Genomic DNA, 26042 nt, shown 5'->3' with positions numbered 1-26042 from the left:
TATGTATTAAAACAATGTGTCATAAAAGTATGGCCTCTCTAAATAATGACTCTTCATAAATGTCTACCTATGTGGCATATTGATTTAAGAGCGGTTTCAAAGTTCACTCGGAATTAATCTGATCTGAGAGTCACAGATACAACGCACCAATGCCCATTGTTAGACGTTCGAACTAACATCTACGAAAACCACTTTTTTCAATGAAAGCATCTAAAATCGTAGGACACACCGCGACCGAAAAAGTCCCCGGTCCATTTAGGACATTCGTAACATAGTTTGAGCTTAAGTTTCATTCCAGGCAAGAAGCTCCTCCTGAACGTGTCCCCGCCCTGTCTGTCCTCCATCACCATCGAAGCAGGGGCAGCGTTAGTCTGGGGCGACGTGGACAACCTCAACGTCTGTGTCAGCTACATCCTCATCAGAGGCCGCCTCCAGATCGGCAGCGAAGACTGCAGGTTCACCAGGAAAACTCACATCAGACTTATAGGTAGGACATAAGATTTATTAAGAGTCAGATATATCGTTGTGTCTGAATGCCTGGTGGATACAGAAACTATGAAACCACAAAGGGGCATATGGATCATGCGAAGTGTATATAGAACATATTTAAACAACATAACAGTGAAGTAAATGCAATGGGAAATTTTGTAGGTATTGTTTTACTTTCTTCATAGAAATGTTCCCCATTTACCAAGAGCCGTTGGACCCTAGGGACCTTATGGTTAGTACATACTTCAGTGGTCAATGCCAATGTATCGATGAAGACAATCTGCCTAAATAAATACCCATCATCTCTGCTCTGTATACCATGAAACACGTGCATATCAATGCAAATGAATCGTGGGATGACTTTAAGAAAGAATTCTGAGATCTGCAACATTTCCCTTCCCCAGGCGAAAGTAACTCCACACTGTCTGTTTCTGGCTTTGGGAGGAAGTTTATTGGCGTGGCTGCAGGAGGCACGATTGAGGTGCACGGAGAAGAGAAACCATCATGGACGAAGTTGATCCAGACAGCTAAACCCGGCTCCTGTGACAGCCTCTTTGATTTCCAGGTGAGTTGGTGTTGTGTTCAGATACTTTCACACAGTGGTCGCTGTTGAGAAATCGATGACAGCTCCTTCAACTTACAGCCAGTCGATGTAGTGCTGAGATACCGATGACAGCCCCTTTAACTTACAGGTGAGTCGATGTGGTGCTGAGATACCCGTGACAAGCTCTTTAACTTACAGATGATCATGAGTCAGTGTAGTGTTCAGTTAGCCGTGACATACACTTCCAGCTGAGTCAAGGTAGTGTTCAGTTACCCGTGACATACACTTTCAGCTGAGTCAAGGTCGTATTCAGTTACCCGTGACATACACTTTCAGCTGAGTCAAGGTCGTTTTCAGTTACCCGTGACATACACTTTCAGCTGAGTCAAGATCGTAATCAGTTACCCGTGACATACACCTTCAGCTGAGTCAAGGTCGTGTTCAGATAGCCGTGACATACACTTTCAGCTGAGTCAAAGTCGTGTTCATATAGCCGTGACCTCTTCTTCTAGCTAAGTCAAGGTCGTGAACAGACAGTCGTGACAACCACTTCCAGCTAAGTCACGGTCGTGTTCAGTAAAACCGTGACAGCCACTTCCATCTGGGTCAAGGTTGTGTTCATTTAACCGTAACAACCACTTCCAGCTGAGTCAAGGTCGTGTTCAGTTAAGCGTGACAACCACTTCCAGCTGAGTCAAGGTTGTGTTAAGATAGACGTGATAACCACTTTCAGCTGAGTCAAGGTCGTGTTCAGTTACCCGTGACATACACTTCCAGCTGAGTCAAGGTCGTGTTCAGTTAACCGTGACAACCAGTTTCAGCTGAGTCAAGGCCGTGTTCAGTTAAGCGAAACAAACCACTTCCAGCTGAGTCAAGGTCGTGTTCAGTTAACCGTGACAACCACTTTCAGCTGAGTCAAGGTCGTGTTCAGTTAAGCGTGACATACACTTCCAGCTGAGTCAAGGTCGTGTTCAGTTAACCGTGACAACCACTTTCAGCTGAGTCAAGGTCGTGTTCAGTTAAGCGTGACAACCACTTCCAGCTGAGTCAAGGTCGTGTTCAGTTAACTGTGACAACCACTTTCAGCTGAGTCAAGGTCGTGTTCAGTTAAGCGTGACATACACTTCCAGCTGAGTCAAGGTCGTGTTCAGTTAACTGTGACAACCACGTTCAGCTGAGTCAAGGTCGTGTTCAGTTAAGCGTGACATACACTTCCAGCTGAGTCAAGGTCGTGTTCAGTTAACCGTGACAACCACTTTCAGCTGAGTCAAGGTCGTGTTCAGTTAAGCGTGACAACCACTTCCACCAAATCAAGGTTGTGTTCAGATAGTCGTGACAGCCACTTCCAGCTAAGTCATTTTAAGGTCGTGTTCATTTAACCGTGACAACCACTTCCAGCTGAGTCGAGGTCGTGTTTAGATAGCCGTGACAGTCACTTCCAGCTGAGTCAAGGTCGTGTCCAGTTACCCGTGACAACCTCTTTAACTCATAGGTGATCATGAGGCAGTGTAGTGTTCAGTTACCCGTGACAAACACTCCCAAGTGGCAAAAACAAATTAAGAACAAATGTTGATGATTAATAACCTTCAGTCAACAAAATATACTGGAGTTCTCTAGGTGCGATATCTTAGGTTTTCATTATCTAGTATTAACTAAATATGGGATACTGAGATACACGAGGAATATATATTAGAAAAGACGAATAATTGTGTGCTATCTTACAGAAGAGCGTGTTCCAGGCGGAGTCTGCCCGAGGCCTGTACGTGTCTGTGTTTAATGAGGACAGCTCTCTGTGGGACTTTGCCGTGTTCAGGACCGGGGAGGACATCGCTGACGAGGACCTCCAGTTCCAGGAATTTGTAGAAAGTGAGTTAATCAAGAAAGCGATTTCATTATAGTTTTTGTAAAAAGAGGTTATTTTGCTTTTTTGCTTGGCATTGGTTGTATTATTATGCCACTCACATACATTGACGACTTGTCCGAACATCAAAGGTTCTGCTTCATTTTGCTTCACCCTACTAGGTGTGGCGTGCATTTGTTAATTTACAACAATATGCCATCCCGTCGATATTTGTATTGGTGGCACAAGTACATGTATTTACTGTTAGAACAAGTCACGGTTCCATTTCAGGAGTGATCCAAAATTGGATTCGCAATTTAAACTCATGACGAAACGTAGTCATCTTGTGGTATGATTTGAAAAGCGACACTTTTAAATTAGTATTGCTTGTGTTGCACTCACAGGTATTCCCCAAGACAAGATCCTGGCAGTCGCTCTTCAAGGTGAACTTGGTAGTGGGGACATGGCCGCTGTGTACGAAACACTGGAGACAGCTGGGGGTCTGACGTCATCAGCCATCAGGAACGTCACAGGCAGACAGGCTTACGCCTTTATCACAAGAACAGGTGAGAATTAATTGTATTCACCCGACATCGACGAAAACCGATTGTTTCATTTTAACATTGTGTGTAGGATTTCATCCCCAGCAATATCTGCTTGTCAACTGCTGAAATTATTTGACCTTCAATAAACTAATTGTCGCTTTCAATCGATTTCAATTAATCATGAGTCCATAAACATTACATATAAACCCCTATGTCAATGTAATAGTGTACATTCTATCAGGTCACAGTGATACTACAGCCGAGAGACATGTCCTCAACCCACGTCACAAAGAAGTTGCTGAAACGGGCTATCTGGCTGTCGATGTCAAAGGATTCCAGTTCAGTGTGAACAGCAAAGTTTTTTCAAATACGAATATAAGGAAAGGTGTGGACTTCCGGGTTCTTCCAGCAGAAACAGCTTACCCATGCCTGAAGCTGAATGCCGAAGTCTCAACCTGGAGGCCGGGTGTGTGAATAAACTAGAATTCTAAACCACGTACACATATGAAGAATGTGTGCGCAGCGGAATCTATTTAACACAACCTTCTGCAACATCTACATATTTACAAACCGCGTCAATCCGGAAATGTGTTTAACTTAAAGTGAGACGTTGCTCGGCCAAATTGTCAGTCCTGGCAAGTAAGTTCCAGGTCAGAGACCACTTAATGCGTCAATCAATTTAACACATACATAAACACAATGTCTGAAGTTCGTTCAAACTATAGGATCTAGATTAGGGCATGTACAGCAGACCGCGGAGCACACTCCCCCTTTAACCATGTTAGTGTGGTTTCACTGTACAGTTTGTGCGTCTCAGGACATACGTACATCGGTCTACAAACTGTATCGAACCACCAAATGCTAGGGTGGATTCGAAATAGTCCACGTCCACGGCGAAGCTAAGTGCAACTTTATACGCGTGTTAATTGTAGATTTGCTTATTGTGTTGTATATGCAAGTGCTTGTGAAAATATAACTTGGAACTGGGTTACTGTTAAACATATGAATGGTGTTTGAATCCGTTTGATTTTATGATCATAAAATGAAAATGAACGACAGTCCATCGACTTCGCACCACATATCCAACTACATTTAATCAGTTCAAAACGTCTCCCATTAGTCTAATACATCTCCAACTACAAAACACCTCCTACCGGTCCCGTAACACCAAGTACCGTTAGTTCAAAACGTATCCCATAACACATAGTACCATAAGTTTATCACCTCTTCAATGAACAGGTTTTACTTTGTGTACATGAAGAAGTTGTTCAATGAAGAAAAGGCCAAACAGAGGGCACACTGGGCCCAGTCGCCTCAGGAAATTCTCTGTGCAGAGTTGTCTTCATTTGGAGTTACACACTCCAATCATCGTGGTCTAGAACCCCATATTCAGATTCTGGGTTTGTCAGAACCCTACCCGTTTACGATGGTTTTCACCAACTTGTAAAATCTTTTCGAGTTTTCCTCAACATTCAGCTGCCACGACTGAAATAATGTTCAAAGCGGCTTTAAACCCAACTCAATCCCAGTAGGACAGTGTCATGACAATTACATTCATCACACTGACCAGACAGCTGTTCCCGCCCAGAGGCTGTAGGGATCAGGTAACAGCAATCCAACAGTTTTATTTGATAATGCAAATGGTATGGAAAAAAAACTTATGTTTCGCATTGCGCATCAGGTGACAAGATCGTCATAGCATCCACCGACTTCGACTGGAGACAGGCTGAAGAAATGACCATCAAGAGTTGTCCTTCTTGTGCGGTCAACGAGATCTGTCTGACAGGTATGTAGAGCTGGGGGATCTGGGTTGCTGTCAATGTTTCCGTAGATCAACACGTTTCCTGTATTCAAAGTCAACAAACAGTCTATTACTTTCCCTAAACATATGTCAGATGTATAAAAACATGAACAGGACATTAAGCTCATACATGTAATATTTTGTACAATTTAATAACTTTTATGACCAGGTTTTATATCCATTTATTCTACAACAGAGCCACTGGAATACATGCACTATGGGGAGGTAACTCTTGGTGTAGACGAGAGGGCGGAAGTGGGGCTGCTGAGTCGGAACATCCTCATAGAGGGCGTGATACCGGAAGACGGGTGCAGTGTCAACGAGCCGGAAGATCAGTACCTCTGTGACCTGTTTGGATTTGACACATTTGGAGGTCATATCAAGGTGAATAAACATAGTTTTCACTCTTGCTCAGAAGTCACGAAATATTTGTCTGAAACCAACATTTAAACAGGGAGTACAGCAGAGTTGCATCAACCAGTTGTACACCACAGTTAATCTAATTCCAACATCCTCACATTTCAGACTTGCAGACAAAGTGTACATAGTTGTACATTTTGGAAAAAAACAACATTTGTTAATTCTTAGAAAGACAAATAATATGTTTTGATGTTTGATAATGATTTGCTCTGGTTTAGGTTTTGAGAGGTTTCACAGCTGCTCACATCCAGGGCGTTGAACTCTACCACATGGGGCAGCAGCGATTTGTCGGTGAGTTCCTAATGTCAGCTTGGAGGGTTAATGTCATGATTGTGTTTTGATTAGAGAGGACATGGTTGGCAAGTGATGTTAACTGCAGCTGGTTGATGTGCGTAGCCACCAGCTGTGCCATGATCCGCGAGTCCTGGGTTTGATTCCCATATCATTCACCCCGATTGTAAATGTCCATACTCATAGGTGTTCGTCTTCGGACTGCGTCACTTTATGTTTTTCTCTACTTGAATCTGGTACATCGTTATATAACTGGTACTGCTCTTCCAAGCAGCGTTAAACACTCGCTCAGTAGAAATTTGGTGTTCACGTGAAATATAAAAAGCATATTCTCTTCCTCAGGCACCTACCCACTTCACTTCCACATGTGCGACGACGTGGACGGCAACTGGTTCCGTCACAACTCCATCCACCACTCTCTGACGAGATGCGTCACTGTCCACGGCTCAGATGGAGCTGAGGTTCGTGAAGTGTTGAGCTATCTGTATTCACTGCGTCTGCTGATCTTGTCTTCTGGTGACATAAGTACATTGCTTTTAAACTACTATCTGTTTGCGGTCTCCCTATTTGTTTAGCATGGTACGTGGGTTATCTGTATCTCATAGAACGTGTCACACATTACCTTCTACCTGAAATACACTGTAGGTTTGCTATATACATGTACGTCTCCTGACATATACGCATACATCTATGTTCACACCATATTGGCTGGTGCGCGTCATTTGTACAAAACAAGGTCGTCTTACAGCTTGTCGTTAATGATATTTTGGAACACCAAAAGTAGGGTTTATATGAAGGCACGTGACACCAAATATCTCGCAACGTATGATTTCTTTACATTTCTGACAGAAAGTCATTGCTATATTTTTCTCAACACCAGGTGTCTGACAATGTGTGCTACCTCCATCACGGGCACGGCTTCTTCCTGGAGGACAGCGCGGAGCAGAGGAACGTCTTCAACAGCAACCTGTGTATCGGCACCATGCATGGCACCCACATCATGTCCGACATGAAGAAGGAATGGTGCAATGCTACCATGAAGGAATTCTGCGAGTAAGGAGGATGGGTTTTTAGTAGGGCCCTGTGTTGGGGTGGGGGTGGGGTGGGGGCTTCGGGGGTGGGTGGCTGTGATTGAAAGAGATATTTGATCGTTAATCATTCAAGACAAATATTATTGGTGTTATTCTTTGAGCGTGGGTTTTGTTATTCACGTGTTTGGGGTTAATTTTACCCCTTGTGCTTGCAGCGCCGTATCCTCCTACTGGATCACACACCCAAACAACACCTTCATCAACAACGTGGCCGCCGGCTCAGATGTAAGTTACCTGTACAGTATAATTAAACTTAAAATAAAGCTAAAGGCCGGACTCTAATATGGAGGATCTCTTCGCATTGTTTTACACGAGAGAATGAATAACATATCTGGGTCTATGTTTTCGTATAGCGAAAGTAGAATACAATAACCAGGAATTACATGAGTAATTGTTCATGCGTTTTGTAAGACGATGGCAAATCATCGATGCGTCCGTGGTGTGCATGTATCAATAGTAATAGTGAATGTTTGCTTCAAACATGGAGTTAATGGATTGATGGATTATAGGTAATTTAACATTCCTTAACTATTTATCAGCATGCAGGATTCTGGATCCTTGCGTCTCGTCTCCCCCTCGGCCCCTCCCGACAACGCCAGCGACAGAGGGGGCTGGTGCCCGAGTTCCATGCCATGCAGACCAAGGTCAAAGAATTCAGAAACAACACGGCTCACTCTAATATGAATGTACGTTCCAAACCGTTTCATATTTCCTAAAGTTTATTGACTTAATTGTTCTTATTTCGATGTAAAATGTGTGAGAAAATCCCGAAAGGGTGCAGGTTGTAGACTCTTGCCACTTAGCTACGAGCAATGATATGGTACTGCCGAACCTAGTGAACCATGTGGGATTCGAACTGAGCATCAGCGGATTTGGACGGGTATAGGACCTCAACTCTGTCTAACGAATTGCGACACCTTAGACAGAACACTTGGTACTTCGTGGCCGCACGGTCCACGTGTAAGGTGTCCATTGTTTTCTCAGTACTTACTTTATAAACAGCACAGTCGCACGGTGCGGAGGTTAATCATAGCATTCATGGCACTACAATTTAGATTGACTCTGTCTCAACAGAGAGGTCTTCGAATTGACAGACGTATTTCGCACGGAGAATACAGAGACAAAGTATACATCCCCGAGAATGGCGTTCTTGGTGCCCAAGTGTCTCACACACCCATGACTACCCCAACAGACACCGGAGGACCGTTTGATAAGTCCTACCTATATGAGTAAGTGTTACTTAATCATGTAATACATTCTATGCCGATAAGCAATTTATATAGAGTTGTGTGTGGTAAATATATATTGTTATTTGATAGTATTCTGTATCCAATAAAGCGACAAAACGCCTTTCATAATTATAAGAAATCTCTGCTAAAAGTCCATTGTGTCATTTCGACTACAGCAAAGCACGCGTTCACGAAAACATGTAATACTTCTGCTGTGCATGAGGTCATTCAATCATTACAAATATGTGAACTGTTGTTTTATTAAGTTAAATGTGACATGAAAGACTTATGCACTTGCCGTGAGTAGTTTCCTTGAAATACAGATTTACAGCATACAAAAACAGAGGCCACAATGTTTGGACTAAAGCTGGAATCGTCATTATGAGTAATTTCACGTAAGTATTTTCTGAATATCTGAAATGGTGTTATCTCTGTTCCAGGACATACATTCCTCTATAACCACAGTGTGTCCCCTTGATTTACTCCGGTCCGTTCCAGTACATACATTCCTCTATAACTAAAGTGTATCCCCTTGAAGTACTCCAGTCCGTTCCAGGACATACATTCCTCTATAACCAAAGTGTATCCCCATGGAGTACTCCAGTCCGTTCCAGTACATACATTCCTCTATAACCAAAGTGTATCCACTTGAAGTACTCCAGTCCGTTCCAGTACATACATTCCTCTATAACCAAAGTGTATCCCCTGGAAGTACTCCAGTCCGTTCCAGTACATACATTCCTCTATAACCAAAGTGTATCCACTTGAAGTACTCCAGTCCGTTCCAGGACATACATTCCTCTATAACCAAAGTGTATCCCCTTGAAATACTCCAGTCCGTTCCAGTACATACATTCCTCTATAACCAAAGTGTATCCCCTTGAAGTACTCCAGTCCGTTCCAGTACATACATTCCTCTATAACCAAAGTGTATCCCCTTGAAGTGCTCCAGTCCATTCCAGTACATACATTCCTCTATAACCAAAGTGTATCCACTTGAAGTACTCCAGTCCGTTCCAGTACATACATTCCTCTATAACCAAAGTGTATCCCCTGGAAGTACTCCAGTCCGTTCCAGTACATACATTCCTCTATAACTAAAGTGTATCCACTTGAAGTACTCCAGTCCGTTCCAGGACATACATTCCTCTATAACCAAAGTGTATCCCATGGAGTACTCCAGTGTGTTACAGTTCATACATTGCTCTATAACCAAAGTGTATCCCCATGGAGTAATCCAGTCTGTTACAGTCTTAAAGCGATGTCGTATTACGACTACTTTCCAAACATATTTATTTATCAATATATGTACTGAACGTGAAACTAGTCTTGCAATCGGGGATAAACATTTAATACATAGGACACTAAAATGTTCGTTTGAGTATATTCTATGAATATTTCATAAGATGAGAATAGTGTACTATGATAGAGTACTGTGATATCTAAGTTGCAATACGCGACAGAGACGCATAACTGTTCCATCTGCATTAATGGTGCGCAATCCGACTGCATCCTCAGCCTGGCGGATGCTGCGCAGGGTATCACTATGGCCGCGGCTTCAACAGGGACGTACGCCAAGCTGACCAACTCCATGCTGGTGGGCGAGACAGATAACCTAGGTCTATCCCAAGAACCATTCGGACGTTCCAGATCTGGAATAGCGTATGTTGTTTCCTGGACATTATTTCTCTAACTGTGCGACTCAATGTACTTCAGTTTGTTCAACAAATCAAATCTTAGCACAACGTATCGTCTTTAACATATGAATGAAAGTACTAATATGTCTTTCTTCATTATGTGCATGTAGCATTTATTTAAGTTGTTGGTGTCGTAAGAGGCTGCCTTCAGCTGCCCCTGTGTTGACGCCTCGGAAACCCAGTGTTGGCCTGCTGATTGTCACTCACTCACTCTCGACCCTGGATTTCAGGGTGGAATTGGTCCGAAGAAACTAATGCTTGTCGACAAGGACGACTAAAGTGGCTCGGTGACTTAACTGCGTGTCACGGCTCATTCTTTCATTCACCTGTTTGCCTATTATATACCTTATTATTATTATCATTAGGCTTGGGAGAGAATCAAAGTGTCAGTGAACTTTGTCTTCAGAGATGAACCTCTACAAGGGGTGGTCTTCTACCAGGGTCCAGGTCATGTGATTAATACCTTCTTTGACAAGTATGAGACGATTACATCAAATCAGAATATCACCAGATACGCGGGGGCCATCAGTGTGAAGCGCAGCAACCCCTACCCCCCTAAAGCCAGCAGCCATGTTGAGGGGATCAAGTTCGGTTTCTGCGATGTGGTGCGTTCTCTGCTTACAATGTTCGATCTTCTGAACATTAGGGAAACAATGTTGTGCTTTGCTAGTGTTCTGGTCTGTTATATATAAGCACCTGGGTTTATAAAGGAGACTTAATCTATAATGTGGCACATACCCTACAGGCTTATGACGGGATCTGGTCGGTGGGACCTACTTACTATTGTGCAATCTGTGGGATGTGGGACCATCATGTAATGTGGAACTGATCTCTGGTATGTGGAACCATGTCATATAGAGCTATTCCGCGGCATATGGGCCTGTTCTGTGGTATGTAGGGCGCTGTCATCATATAGAATTGTTCTGTGTTATGAAGGACCCTGTCATCATATAGAACTGTTCTGTGTTATGCAGGACCCTGTCATGATATAGAACTGTTCTGTGGTATGTACGACCTTGTCATCATATAGAACTGTTCTGTGGTATGCAGGGCCCTGTCATCATATAGAATTGTTCTGTGTTATGTACGACCTTGTCATCATATAGAACTGTTCTGTGTTATGTACGACCTTGTCATCATATAGAACTGTTCTGTGTTATGTACGACCTTGTCATCATATAGAACTGTTCTGTGGTATGCAGGGCCCTGTCATCATATAGAATTGTTCTGTGTTATGTACGACCTTGTCATCATATAGAACTGTTCTGTGTTATGTAAGCCGCTGTCATCATATAGAACTGTTCTTTGGTATGTACGACCTTGTCATCATATAGAACTGTTCTGTGGTATGCAGGGCCCTGTCATCATATGGAATTGTTCTGTGTTATGTACGACCTTGGCATCATATTAAACTGTTCTGTGGTATGTAGGGCCCTGTCATCATATGGAATTGTTCTGTGTTATGTACGACCTTGTCATCATATAAAACTGTTCTGTGTTATGTACGACCTTGTCATCATATAGAACTGTTCTGTGTTATGTACGACCTTGTCATCATATAGAACTGTTCTGTGTTATGTACGACCTTGTCATCATATAGAACTGTTCTGTGTTATGTACGACTTTGTCATCATATAGAACTGTTCTGTGTTATGTACGACTTTGTCATCATATTGAACTGCTCTGTGGTGTGTACGACCTTGTCATCAAATAGAACTTTTCTGTGTTATGCAGGACCCTGTCATCATATAAAACTATTCTGTGTTATATAGGAACCTGTCATGACGAAGAACTGTTATATAGAAATGCTCTGTCTTATGTAGGACTCTGTCATCATAGAATTGTTTTTTTATATGTAGAACTGTGTAATGGTATAGAACTGTTCTGTGGTATGTAGGACTGTGTCATGATATAGAACTGTTCTTCGCCTTGTTCCAGATTGAGGGGAACTGGGCTTATAAGGGAGACCCATCTGTTCCGCTGATGAGAAACAGGGACGGCAACAGACAGATCACCTTCAGGGACATCGACGGCAGCGTGTCGGGGATGGCAGGGACCCAGTTCGTGCCGAACACACGTTTCCACACCACCAACCAGTGTGACTACAGACCTGTGTCTAACTTTGCTGTGTGCCCTCATGACTACGCTAAGGTATCACATTTTTACAAAATCTCTTATTTTTATTCGCACGCTCTGTCTTTGTCTCTTGAGCCTGTTCAAACAATCCCGTATTGCTGTATTCAGAAACGTATCCATTATTAGATGACTAAATGTTTATACTACATGTTGTAGCGGTATTGACATCCAGCCTTTTTACCGAGTTAAATACGAGAGCCTTTTTCTGTTTCAAGAGAACGCGCTCATTTATTTAAATGTACCTTGATTGGTCAATGTACTTACCAAATGTGTATCTACAGACCGATCAGCGCCACTTCCGACTCACGATTCCATATGCTATATTCCAGGCTGTCTTTAGTGGAGACGGAGCTCTTAAAACATTGAAGGAGAAGTACCCCATGTACATGCGCCGGGACGACAGACCTGATGATCCCTTTGCCTTGCAAGGTAGTTGAGTATGCTTTTTGTATCTAAATACTATCACCTTGAAGGCTATATTTGGTGTCCCCTTCTAACTGACTGAATATTTTAAAGGCGGCCGTGAAGATCCGGATTTTTAATTGGTCTTCAGCAACCCGTGCTTGTCATAAGAGGCGATTGACGGGATCGGGTAGTAAGACTCGCTGACTTGGTTGATGCATGTCATGGTATCCCATTTGCGTGTATCGATGCTCATTATATCAATCACTGGATTGTCTGGTCCAGACTCGTTTATTTAAAGACCGCCGTCATGTAGCTGGAATATTGCTGAGTTCGGCGTGAAACAACAAACAAACAAACTAACAAAAGGCGGCATAAAAGCACATTAAGTGGGAACTAAAGTGATTCAAATGTACGTTTCTGTCATCATATTTCAGCTTTCCGTCAGTCAGTGGAGACAGAAACATGCGTCTGTTGATGATGACGTTGTCTAAGTGCATGCAGTAAATGTATTCCATTATGAAACTGTATATTCCAAATTTAGGCACAAAGGGAAATGCCTACCTGGTGATCAAGAAGAAATCATACACGGTATATTTCAACGGAACAGCTCCAACTAAACTAAAGGTCGCAGGACAGAACTTAGAAAGGTAGGTGGACATAAAAAGGTCTAAAACGTCTTCAGTTCGGGGACGATCATAAACTATAACAGTTCTGTTTACACATAGCTAATACTTGTCTATGATGGGGTAGCCTAGTGCTTAACGCGTTCGCTCGGCACGCCGAAGACCCGGGTTTGATTCCCCGCATGGGTAAAATGTGTGAAGCCTTTTTCTGTTGTCCCCCGCCGTGATATTGCTGGAATATTGCTAAAAGAGGCGTTTAAACCATACTCACTCACTCACTTAACTATGATAGCGAAATGCTTAGTATGTTGGCGTTACAACGAGCGTCATTGAAACTGTTCAAGCTTTTGGGGTGGCCTGCAGAAAAACTATAAATAATTGGGAATGTTATAACTAAAGAAAGCTGGTGTCTCCTTGAATAAGACATGTTGCAGTGTTGCAGGCCGAACACATCTGTTTAATCTGTTACGACTGTTCTATGTTTCAGGGGGGACTATGTCAGACTCGGCCTGTGTTACCCGAAAGACGTGACAAGCTTCAGCTTCTCCAGTGGACTTCCCAAGATAGGGTCAGCTACTCCTGCAATCAGCGTCAGCAGCATCAGCGACCTGGACCGCGACACCACGGGGAGGGCCTACTTCTGGGATACGTCCACAGGGTGGGTATAGGTACAGCAGAGTATGGAAGGGCCAAGACATAGTGGTGTTCACAGGGTGGGTATAGGTACAGCAGAGTATGGAAGGGCCAAGACATAGTGGTGTTCACAGGGTGGGTATAGGTACAGCAGAGTATGGAAAGGCCAAGACATAGTGGTGTTTACAGGGGGGGTATAGGTACAGCAGAGTATGGAAAGGCCAAGACATAGTGGTGTTTACAGGGTGGGTATAGGTACAGCAGAGTATGGAAGGGCCAAGACATAGTGGTGTTCACAGGGGGGGGGGGGGGGGTATAGGTACAGCAGAGTATGGAAGGGCCAAGACATAGTGGTGTTTACAGGGTGGGTATAGGTACAGCAGAGGATGGAAGGGCCAAGACATAGTGGTGTTTACAGGGTGGGTATAGGTGCTGCAGAGTATGGAAGGGCCAAGACATAGTGGTGTTTACAGGGGGGGTATAGGTACAGCAGAGTATGGAAGGGCCAAGACATAGTGGTGTTTACAGGGTGGCTATAGGTGCTGCAGAGGATGGAAGGGCCAAGACATAGTGGTGTTTACAGGGTGGGTATAGGTACAGCAGAGTATGGAAGGGCCAAGACATAGTGGTGTTCACAGGGTGGGTATAGGTACAGCAGAGGATGGAAGGGCCAAGACATAGTGGTGTTTACAGGGTGGGTATAGGTACAGCAGAGTATGGAAGGGCCAAGACATAGTGGTGTTCACAGGGTGGGTATAGGTACAGCAGAGGATGGAAGGGCCAAGACATAGTGGTGTTCACAGGGTGGGTATAGGTACAGCAGAGTATGGAAGGGCCAAGACATAGTGGTGTTCACAGGGTGGGTATAGGTACAGCAGAGTATGGAAGGGCCAAGACATAGTGGTGTTCACAGGGTGGGTATAGGTACAGCAGAGTATGGAAGGGCCAAGACATAGTGGTGTTTACAGGGTGGGTATAGGTACAGCAGAGTATGGAAAGGCCAAGACATAGTGGTGTTTACAGGGGGGGTATAGGTACAGCAGAGTATGGAAAGGCCAAGACATAGTGGTGTTTACAGGGTGGGTATAGGTACAGCAGAGTATGGAAGGGCCAAGACATAGTGGTGTTTACAGGGTGGGTATAGGTACAGCAGAGTATGGAAGGGCCAAGACATAGTGGTGTTCACAGGGGGGGGGGGGGGGTATAGGTACAGCAGAGTATGGAAGGGCCAAGACATAGTGGTGTTTACAGGGTGGGTATAGGTACAGCAGAGGATGGAAGGGCCAAGACATAGTGGTGTTTACAGGGTGGGTATAGGTGCTGCAGAGTATGGAAGGGCCAAGACATAGTGGTGTTTACAGGGGGGGTATAGGTACAGCAGAGTATGGAAGGGCCAAGACATAGTGGTGTTTACAGGGTGGCTATAGGTGCTGCAGAGGATGGAAGGGCCAAGACATAGTGGTGTTTACAGGGTGGGTATAGGTACAGCAGAGTATGGAAGGGCCAAGACATAGTGGTGTTCACAGGGTGGGTATAGGTACAGCAGGGGATGGAAGGGCCAAGACATAGTGGTGTTTACAGGGTGGGTATAGGTACAGCAGAGTATGGAAGGGCCAAGACATAGTGGTGTTCACAGGGTGGGTATAGGTACAGCAGAGGATGGAAGGGCCAAGACATAGTGGTGTTCACAGGGTGGGTATAGGTACAGCAGAGTATGGAAGGGCCAAGACATAGTGGTGTTCACAGGGTGGGTATAGGTACAGCAGAGTATGGAAGGGCCAAGACATAGTGGTGTTCACAGGGTGGGTATAGGTACAGCAGAGGATGGAAAGGCCAAGACATAGTGGTGTTCACAGGGTGGGTATAGGTACAGCAGAGTATGGAAGGGCCAAGACATAGTGGTGTTCACAGGGTGGGTATAGGTACAGCAGAGGATGGAAAGGCCAAGACATAGTGGTGTTTACAGGGTGGGTATAGGTACAGCAGAGGATGGAAAGGCCAAGACATAGTGGTGTTTACAGGGTGGGTATAGGTACAGCAGAGTATGGAAGGGCCAAGACATAGTGGTGTTCACAGGGTGGGTATAGGTACAGCAGAGTATGGAAGGGCCAAGACATAGTGGTGTTCACAGGGTGGGTATAGGTACAGCAGAGTATGGAAGGGCCAAGACATAGTGGTGTTTACAGGGTGGGTATAGGTACAGCAAAGGATGGAAAGGCCAAGACATAGTGGTGTTTACAGGGTGGGTATAGGTACAGCAGAGTATGGAAGGGCCAAGACATAGTGGTGTTCACAGGGTGGGTATAGGTACAGCAGAGTATGGAAGGGCCAAGACATAGTGGTGTTCACAGGGTGGGTATAGGTACAGCAGAGTATGGAAGGGCCAAGACATAGTGGTGTTCACAGGGTGGGTATAGGTACAGCAGAGTATGGAAGGGCCAAAACATAGTGGTGTTTACAGGGTGGCTATAGGTGCTGCAGAGGATGGAAGGGCCAAGACATAGTGGTGTTTACAGGGTGGGTATAGATACAGCAGAGTATGGAAGGGCCAAGACATAGTGGTGTTTACAGGGTGGGTATAGGTACAGCAGAGTATGGAAGGGCCAAGACATATTGGTGTTTACAGGGTGTGTATAGGTACAGCAGAGTGTGGAAGGGCCAAGACATAGTGGTGTTTACAGGGTGGGTATAGGTACAGCAGAGTATGGAAGGGCCAAGACATAGTGGTGTTTACAGGGTGGCTATAGGTGCTGCAGAGGATGGAAGGGCCAAGACATAGTGGTGTTTACAGGGGGGGTATAGGTACAGCAGAGTATGGAAGGGCCAAGACATAGTGGTGTTTACAGGGTGGCTATAGGTGCTGCAGAGGATGGAAGGGCCAAGACATAGTGGTGTTTACAGGGTGGGTATAGGTGCTGCAGAGACTGGAAAGGCCAAGACATAGTGGTGTTTACAGGGTGGGTATAGGTGCTGCAGAGACTGGAAAGGCCAAGACATAGTGGTGTTTACAGGGTGGGTATAGGTACAGCAGAGTATGGAAGGGCCAAGACATAGTGGTGTTTACAGGGTGGCTATAGGTGCTGCAGAGGATGGAAGGGCCAAGACATAGTGGTGTTTACAGGGTGGGTATAGGTACAGCAGAGTATGGAAGGGCCAAGACATAGTGGTGTTTACAGGGGGGGTATAGGTACAGCAGAGGATGGAAGGGCCAAGACATAGTGGTGTTTACAGGGTGGGTATAGGTACAGCAGAGTATGGAAGGGCCAAGACATAGTGGTGTTTACAGGGGGGGGGTATAGGTACAGCAGAGTATGGAAGGGCCAAGACATAGTGGTGTTTACAGGGTGGGTATAGGTACAGCAGAGGATGGAAAGGCCAAGACATAGTGGTGTTTACAGGGTGGGTATAGGTACAGCAGAGTATGGAAGGGCCAAGACATAGTGGTGTTCACAGGGTGGGTATAGGTACAGCAGAGTATGGAAGGGCCAAGACATAGTGGTGTTCACAGGGTGGGTATAGGTACAGCAGAGTATGGAAGGGCCAAGACATAGTGGTGTTCACAGGGTGGGTATAGGTACAGCAGAGTATGGAAGGGCCAAGACATAGTGGTGTTTACAGGGTGGCTATAGGTGCTGCAGAGGATGGAAGGGCCAAGACATAGTGGTGTTTACAGGGTGGGTATAGGTACAGCAGAGTATGGAAGGGCCAAGACATAGTGGTGTTTACAGGGTGGCTATAGGTACAGCAGAGTATGGAAGGGCCAAGACATATTGGTGTTTACAGGGTGTGTATAGGTGCTGCAGAGTATGGAAGGGCCAAGACATAGTGGTGTTTACAGGGTGGGTATAGGTACAGCAGAGTATGGAAGGGCCAAGACATAGTGGTGTTTACAGGGTGGCTATAGGTGCTGCAGAGGATGGAAGGGCCAAGACATAGTGGTGTTTACAGGGGGGGTATAGGTACAGCAGAGTATGGAAGGGCCAAGACATAGTGGTGTTTACAGGATGGCTATAGGTGCTGCAGAGGATGGAAGGGCCAAGACATAGTGGTGTTTACAGGGTGGGTATAGGTGCTGCAGAGACTGGAAAGGCCAAGACATAGTGGTGTTTACAGGGTGGGTATAGGTAAAGCAGAGTATGGAAGGGCCAAGACATAGTGGTGTTTACAGGGTGGCTATAGGTGCTGCAGAGGATGGAAGGGCCAAGACATAGTGGTGTTTACAGGGTGGGTATAGGTACAGCAGAGTATGGAAGGGCCAAGACATAGTGGTGTTTACAGGGGGGGTATAGGTACAGCAGAGGATGGAAGGGCCAAGACATAGTGGTGTTTACAGGGTGGGTATAGGTACAGCAGAGTATGGAAGGGCCAAGACATAGTGGTGTTTACAGGGGGGGGTATAGGTACAGCAGAGTATGGAAGGGCCAAGACATAGTGGTGTTTACAGGGGGGTATAGGTACAGCAGAGTATGGAAGGGCCAAGACATAGTGGTGTTTACAGGGGAGGGTATAGGTACAGCAGAGTATGGAAGGGCCAAGACATAGTGGTGTTTACAGGGTGGGTATAGGTACAGCAGAGTATGGAAGGGCCAAGACATAGTGGTGTTTACAGGGTGGGTATAGGTACAGCAGAGTATGGAAGGGCCAAGACATAGTGGTGTTTACAGGGTGGGTATAGGTACAGCAGAGTATGGAAGGGCCAAGACATAGTGGTGTTTACAGGGTGGGTATAGGTACAGCAGAGACTGGAAAGGCCAAGACATAGTGGTGTTTACAGGGTGGGTATAGGTACAGCAGAGACTGGAAAGGCCAAGACATAGTGGTGTTTACAGGGTGGGTATAGGTACAGCAGAGACTGGAAAGGCCAAGACATAGTGGTGTTTACAGGGTGGCTATAGGTGCTGCAGAATATGAAGGGCCACATCACAGTGAGTAGAGAGCGTCCACAGGCAGGCTATAGATGCTGCAGAATATGAAGGGTTAAATCACAGTCAGGAGAAAGTGTCACAGAGAGGTGTTTAAATTGTGTTCGTAGTATGTTGTTATTATATTCAAGCTGATGCATTCATCTCTGAAACCGACAGTCGACTTGCCGCATAAATCTGATTCGACCTGTGTTGAGTGGGTTAGCTGGTCAAGCCCACTGGCGCTGAATACGCAGGTTCCATACCCTACATGCATAATGTTTGATGCCCATTCGTGTCGCCTCATTTGTGTTCCTAATACCTACTCATTTAGACAATGCATTGGGTTCGACTCAGGTACCTTGCGAAATCATTTTTCCGACAGGAAAGCAACACACATGGTTACGATATGAGTTAAGTAAACTTATATTTACTTCATATGACCCTTGATGCATATACAGGAAATATATATTGACATTAGGCAGTATTCACAAGAGTGAGGCAGTGTTCGTTTTTACGAACGGGTGCGAACTACATTTGGAACATACCAATTAAGAGATGTCACATATATCCTCTTGAGTGGAATATTGCATGCACGAAGTTTGATATTGCAGTTATGTCTTGATTTAAGTAATGATACTGATACACTAATACTCGCCAATACTATTGGTGATTATTACAAACTAGTCTAATCTCTTATTTGAAATACATATAAATATCTTACTTACGATATTTCACAACGTTATGCCTCTGTAGCTGTAAGGATAATTACCGCTACCCTTCTAAAACAATTGGATGCTCAAACCAATAGGGTTTAACCACGTACATTATATCTGATTAAATAAAATGATTAAATTGGGAACTAGACAATACTCTGCTGGAATACCTTCACCTGGTTTTAGCTTACTATTACCTTCTGAAAGTTCTGATTCACTAAGGTCACCAAAATGTAAAATTATTGCAGCTTACCAAATATATTCCCATACGATTTGAGCAGGGATATTTTTATCAACTGTTATTTGTAAATGTCTTTATTAACCCCCAAACTGTTTAACAGTCCCCTATTGCAGCTGTGGATAAATCAGAAACTTTAGGCTGGAATTAGGGCTTCTTTAACTCGCATGGTTGTTGAAACATTCTTCTAGCCTCTTTTAAAAAACAAAAGACAAAACATTATAATGAGTAGAACATCTACGGTATACGTTTAACTTTCCGTATTCTGCCCTTTTGGAAAATTTACATTCCAAATCAAACCTTTAGTAAATATACCGTCTCATAGTGAGCCACAAACATTGAATATATCAACCATTTCATAAACGACAGAGCGAATACACGTTTACCTTAAAGGTCTTTGATATTTCCTGTACGATTGGTCTTTATAAACTTTCACCTTCTTTCCATATATATTGTATCCAACATAGCAAACTTCCATTTTAGTGCTTGGGGTCACAACATTCTGAAATGGTCAAAACATTCTCGACATCGAGATGCACGGGACATCACCGCCAATTGTTTAACATATTCAAAAAGGGACACGCATGTGTAATCTGGGGTACTCTTTCCATTATGCCTAGTATTATTATAATCAGTGGAAATATCCGGAAATCGTCCATTACAAATATGAATATCAACCATTTACCTAGTTTTAAAATAATAACTTACATCGCGGTCTTAACACTCAACGTCTGCATCTTGCATAATCTTGGATGAATGTATTTTTTCAGCCTACTTTTCATCAAGATATATTCGAATGTCGACCGTGTTGATGGAGAGAGATGTCCAGGGTACAGATGTCCGTCCATCATCATCACTAGAACCGGTGGCAGTAACGACCTTGCAGACTGCTATCACGACGCGTACGATGGGACGTACAACCAGCCTGAAGATGTATGTTGTCAAGCACAGTTCTGCCGTGCAACATTTCTTCATGTCCAGAATTAACAACCAATCCTTGCTACAGAAATCGACCATAAAGAAACTCGCCAGATAGTATCAGTATTTAACATGCTGAAAACTAACCGACAATACGTGCATAGCGGTGGTGGCATATTCAACCAATCCACATCTTCTTTGTGAAGACACACAAAGTGTCTAATGTGATTTTAGACGATAAAGAACAGGAATTAAACAATATAAAAACAGTATATATCTTTTAAAGGCTGAATCACTGTCGGTGTGATGTGCACATTGTTCTCACTATTGTCTGCATGAGTGTACGTTGTCCCTCCAGAAAATAGATTGATGAGTGAATGAGTTAGTTAGGTTCCAGGACTATTTTACCATCATTCATGTCATATCATGGATGAGGACACCGAGATTGAGCTTCACACACACCTTTTTGCCAACTATTTAACTGTAAGATTACTCTACTGCACACATTAGTATGTAACACACCAAGTACACCATGTGTGACAAGCTTCCACGCAGTCGTGTTCGTGTGCTCACGTTTATCATGTTTAACCCTGATGTTGTTGTAATTGCAGAATGCAGTGAATATCCCTAAAGCTAAGCCTTGTGTCAAGACTAAATCAAAGGTGAGTTGTAACGGCAACCTTCCCCATTCTTGTCGGTCAGACCCCTTCAGTGCGTGTCATCATTATAACAGTGATTCGCGTGTTCAGGTTCTTGTCGCTTCCTTGTCGCTACCTTAACGGTAGCTCTATCACAATACTTTCATCGCTTGTCTTCATTGTCTTCTATTTAATCTAAATCAGTATATTTCTCTTTAAGGCATTTGGTGCCGAGGTGGAGCCGAACTTCTTCAGTGCTAGACCTTCTACCCCAGTGTGTCCCTCTGACCCTGTACATCAAGGTATATACTCTACCCCAGTGTGTCCTTCTGAACCTGTACATCAAGGTAAGTAGTCTACACCAGTCTGTCCCTCTCACCCTGTTCATCAAGGTAAATACTCCACACCAGTATGTCCCTCTGACCCTGTACATCAAGGTAAGTACTCCACACCAGTGTGTCCTTCTGACCCTGTACATCAAGGTTAGTACTCCACACCAGTATGTCCTTCTGACCCTGTACATCAAGGTAAATACTCCACACCAGTATGTCCTTCTGACCCTGTACATCAAGGTAAATACTCCACACCAGTATGTCCTTCTGACCCTGTACATCAAGGTTAGTACTCCACACCAGTGTGTCCCTCTGAACCTGTACATCAAGGTACGTACTCCACACCAGTATGTCCCTCTGACCCTGTACATCAAGGTACGTACTCCACACCAGTGTGTCCCTCTGATCCTGTACATCAAGGTAAGTACTCCACACCAGTATGTCCCTCTGACCCTGTACATCAAGGTAAGTACTCCACACCAGTATGTCCCTCTGAACCTGTACATCAAGGTACGTACTCCACACCAGTATGTCCCTCTGATCCTGTACATCAAGGTACGTACTCCACACCAGAGTGTCCCTCTGAACCTGTACATCAAGGTTAGTACTCCACACCAGTATGTCCCTCTGACCCTGTACATCAAGGTTAGTACTCCACACCAGTGTGTCCCTCTGACCCTGTACATCAAGGTAAGTACTCCACACCAGTATGTCCTTCTGAACCTGTACATCAAGGTTAGTACTCTACTTCTGTGTGTCCCTCGTGTATCAGGTTTCATGTATCTTTCCACGTCGTGCATTATTTAGAATTCTTGTTTGTTGGCATGTGTTTTTAATCTGTACTACTCCATGGATATTGTTATGCTCCCTTGCCATTGCCAGGTCGATCCAACCCAGAATCGAAGGGCTGTTTCAAAGACTCCCCATACAGAGATCTCCCCTACGCCCTTCTCGAACTACCACTGTCAATGACAGTGAGTTTCTGTGTTGAAAGGTATTTACAAAACTGACGTAATGAAATTGACGTTAATGGACGATAACGATCATAACTGTTGTGGAGAAACGCCAAGGGATACTCATATCATGAAACATACAGGCCAAAACCAAAGGATCAAAATCAGTATGAATCTGGGATTCGAACCGACGATCAGCGGATTCTGGAGCGACAAAAACGTCATCATAATTGTCTGGGCCAAAGTTGTTCATACCACAAACTAAGCATTTTTCTGACATCTAGATAACTGGATGCACAGAACCTCCTAGGTGTAAACGAGCAGGAACACAAACACAAATATTGTAATATGCTTAGTGTTAAAGAATGGTCAAACATGTGGAAAACTGAAATGTGGTCAAATATGAAGGAAAGTATATTTTTCAGATGCTACTACCGGGGCTATGTGTACGCTGCTCTACAGAACGGTAACGAATGCCGATGTGGGAATATGTACGGAGGCTTTGGAAACAGCACCATGTGCTCCAAGTCCTGCTCTGGCGACAACACCGTCAACTGTGGGGGTTCTCTGGCTAACGCTGTCTACACCACCGGCAACCGTGAGCATCTATATCTGATAAAACAATAGGTAACATCATCCAGCAGGATTAAACGTGCCTGGGTTGTACCGAAATAACAACATTGTGTGTGTGTGTGTGTGGGGGGGGGGGGCATGACACTCGACATATATGTTACCAGATATCAATATATATAGGTGAATGTATTTTGTGAGAGTGTACATGAAAGGACCATATGAATCTTTGATCATGTCTTTTTCAGCTGTAAGTCCGGCCATGATCACGTGTGGACCTGGCGACAATGGCACAGTGATTGACGGGAAGTGTTATTACCTCACTTCCGGAAGTTACTCTTACGTGGAAGCTCAAAGGCAGTGTGTCCAACATGGAGGTGACCTGGCGACCATCATCTCGGGAACTGTCCAGGTTCCATGTGTCGTCTCATATAGAGTGGCATTTAAGACATAAATTGTCTGTTTTCTGTATTTGAAAGCATAACTATTTCTCCCTTCTTTACATGGTTTAAGTAACATTTCGTAAATTCGAAATGTTTATAAAGTGGGGTAATTGGTGAGATGAAATGCGAAAGAATTACATTTTTTACGAGGCAAAGGTTACAGGAAATTGATAAAGTAAAAAGAGTCGTAGCCTGCCCCAGTGGTTGCACCCGTCACTAGCACATGCAAAGGCAAGTCAATTGTTCACCTGAGAAGCCAGGGGAGCATATGGTGCAAGTCAAAATAGGAAATTGCATTGTACATCATATGTTTTACTGATGCGTCAACGAGTGTATGCGTAGTCCAATCTAAATGGCGTAACGAAATCAACATCAGGTTCATAAACTGTCGTGCATCATTTGGTCGATTGCAGGATTTATAATGCATGTATACCGTCAACTTAGCGCCGACAGATATTCAAATCGTTTCATGTTTTTAATCGAATTGCTCACGTGATTTGATGCACCTCGCGATGTAAGACCCGTTTTCTTACAATATAAATATTGATTATGAACCAGATTCTCTTCACTGAAGGCCGCCATTTTGTTTGAAGCAAATACAAGTGATGTCAGAGGTGGAATCTGATTGGTCGCTAGGAGGAACATAGAAGGGACAACACTCGTATTGGCCACTAGTGGCGCTACGTACGATCGAGCCCAGAGTTCCCATATCGTGGGTTTTTTCTTTTCAGTTTGAAGTGGAGCGCTACATGAGACCCTTCAAGACTGATGCCTGGTTTGGTCTGAACGACGTTGCCAGGGATGGCACCTACGTCTTCATCGATGGGACTACACTTGGCAGTTACAGCAACTTCATTAAAAAAAAAGCCATGTCATCAAACCCTGACTTTGGAGGTTGGTATACATCAGCCTGTGCTAGTGTTGTTGTTTTTTTATTATGGGTTATAGAGGACATATGGCTGTCGGGGGGTATACTAACTAAGGATAAGATGTATTGATGAACAACTTCTCTATTACAATTAAGAGTTATAACTTCAACTTGTAAATGTCTCTCAAAGAACTAGACCTACCCCAGCCGAGATATACAAAAAGAAAGAGATATTTAGCTACACTAGAGTCCTTGGGGGGCCTGCGAACTGCAAGGCTAGACCCCCGGGTGGTTGTCTCCGGGGAGCGATTGACTGTAATGAAGTATTCTGGTATAGGATTGTAGGGAATAAAATACCTCGATGTTTCTCTTTCAGTGCTGAAAGCAAATAGCCTGTACCGTTGGGGCGTTAGAGAAGACGGGAGTTATCCCGCTTTGTGTCAACTCCCCGTCCTTGTCACAACGCCAGGTATGAGTCAGTGAAAGGTTACCGTCACACAATATACAGTTGTCGAGTTGCTAAACGTCTCTTGAAAGCTTCCTATTTACGTCGATCAAAATATTCGGAACTTATTTCGAGAACTTAATTTCATAAGGCGCAATTTGAAATATTGCAATGCATGGTAACGAAGAAATAATACTCTTTCAGTACGTTGTGGCCAGAATAATCACGGTCAGCAACTGCAAGGCGGCGACTGTTACCTTGTCATCAACACAGCCCTTGACTACACCATGGCTCGCTACGCCTGCCACACCAGACGGGGAACACTGGCGGATGTCTCGACTCCCCGCGAGCTGGTAGGCACAATGTAGCTCCATACCGTGTCTATCGGCACCCCATAGATAGTTGCCATGTGTGTCGGTGATTTGTAGCTACTTCCCATGTGAGAGCGGTAATTTGGTGGCCCGATACCATGGCCATGCAATTCCAAAAGACGTTAAAAGATATGATAGTTATTGTTACCCTGCCTAGCGATGGGGATTTGGGGATAAAACAAACACACAGTGGGTCATCACCTGCATGCACATAGCTAAAGGAAAATATTTTTGAATTTCACCTCACCCTCACCTGACTTGCTGTGTGTATCGGTTACCGCGTATCTACTTGCATGCACACCACTCAAAAGACGTTTAGGGTCACTCGATTTTTTTCTTATTGCTACAGTTACTTATTCGTATATTCTTCAGTACCTCGGAGCTACTTGTCATGTATATAGGTACCCCGTAGCTTCTCTGTCTCGGTTTAACGGTTTAACGGTTTAATGTTTCACAACAATGACATAGTGTGTGGCAAACATGCTTGCTGCATGCATGACCCGAGGTCACTTCACCATCCAGCCCGATGAATAGGGGATGTCTTAAAGACTTAATTTTAAATGAGTTATGAGATGGATTTAGATACCTGTAGTACTTAATATATGAAAAACTGATGATATACATAGACACGCTGATTCCGTGCTCTTCATTCAAGATTTTATGTTCTCTTTTTGAAACAACCGAGAGATGTCGAGATTGAGTCTCTCTATATATATAACACTAAACGAATAATATCACGGACATACGGTGACATCATCTCCAGGTTACACAAGATTTCTCGCCTATACCGATACTGCTGTTACAAACAGAGGTGTTAGGTGACCTTGGGTCATGCATGCAGGAAGCATATCTGACATACATTGCGTCCTTGTTGTGAGACGTTAAACCGTCTGTATTTAACCCAA

The 26042-nt window shown here is 44.1% G+C and overlaps 1 protein-coding gene across 1 annotated transcript in view; it reads left to right on the top strand.

The window, feature by feature from the left end:
* The window catches only part of LOC139477678 (cell surface hyaluronidase CEMIP2-like), a 30709-nt gene that overhangs the window by 932 nt on the left and 3735 nt on the right, over positions 1-26042 (top strand). The window contains exons 2-30 of the mRNA XM_071260057.1: positions 299-487; positions 894-1054; positions 2758-2899; positions 3278-3439; positions 3660-3884; positions 5100-5204; positions 5416-5603; positions 5858-5930; positions 6273-6391; positions 6811-6983; positions 7177-7246; positions 7561-7707; positions 8096-8250; positions 8574-8645; positions 9769-9912; positions 10354-10552; positions 11886-12098; positions 12413-12512; positions 13030-13135; positions 13599-13769; positions 20370-20532; positions 21129-21179; positions 21376-21457; positions 22370-22481; positions 22866-23038; positions 23259-23422; positions 24185-24347; positions 24698-24790; positions 24971-25119. Coding sequence (XP_071116158.1) covers positions 299-487; positions 894-1054; positions 2758-2899; positions 3278-3439; positions 3660-3884; positions 5100-5204; positions 5416-5603; positions 5858-5930; positions 6273-6391; positions 6811-6983; positions 7177-7246; positions 7561-7707; positions 8096-8250; positions 8574-8645; positions 9769-9912; positions 10354-10552; positions 11886-12098; positions 12413-12512; positions 13030-13135; positions 13599-13769; positions 20370-20532; positions 21129-21179; positions 21376-21457; positions 22370-22481; positions 22866-23038; positions 23259-23422; positions 24185-24347; positions 24698-24790; positions 24971-25119 — 4064 coding nt within the window. The remainder of the gene's footprint in view (positions 1-298; positions 488-893; positions 1055-2757; positions 2900-3277; positions 3440-3659; positions 3885-5099; positions 5205-5415; positions 5604-5857; positions 5931-6272; positions 6392-6810; positions 6984-7176; positions 7247-7560; positions 7708-8095; positions 8251-8573; positions 8646-9768; positions 9913-10353; positions 10553-11885; positions 12099-12412; positions 12513-13029; positions 13136-13598; positions 13770-20369; positions 20533-21128; positions 21180-21375; positions 21458-22369; positions 22482-22865; positions 23039-23258; positions 23423-24184; positions 24348-24697; positions 24791-24970; positions 25120-26042) is intronic.

Source organism: Haliotis cracherodii, unplaced genomic scaffold, assembly GCF_022045235.1.
Source record: "Haliotis cracherodii isolate W230 unplaced genomic scaffold, xgHalCrac1.p SCAF_34, whole genome shotgun sequence".
Classification (NCBI taxonomy): Eukaryota; Metazoa; Mollusca; class Gastropoda; order Lepetellida; family Haliotidae; genus Haliotis; species Haliotis cracherodii.
Note: the sequence above shows the minus strand (reverse complement) of the source record. Positions and strands in the feature narration are given on the sequence as shown.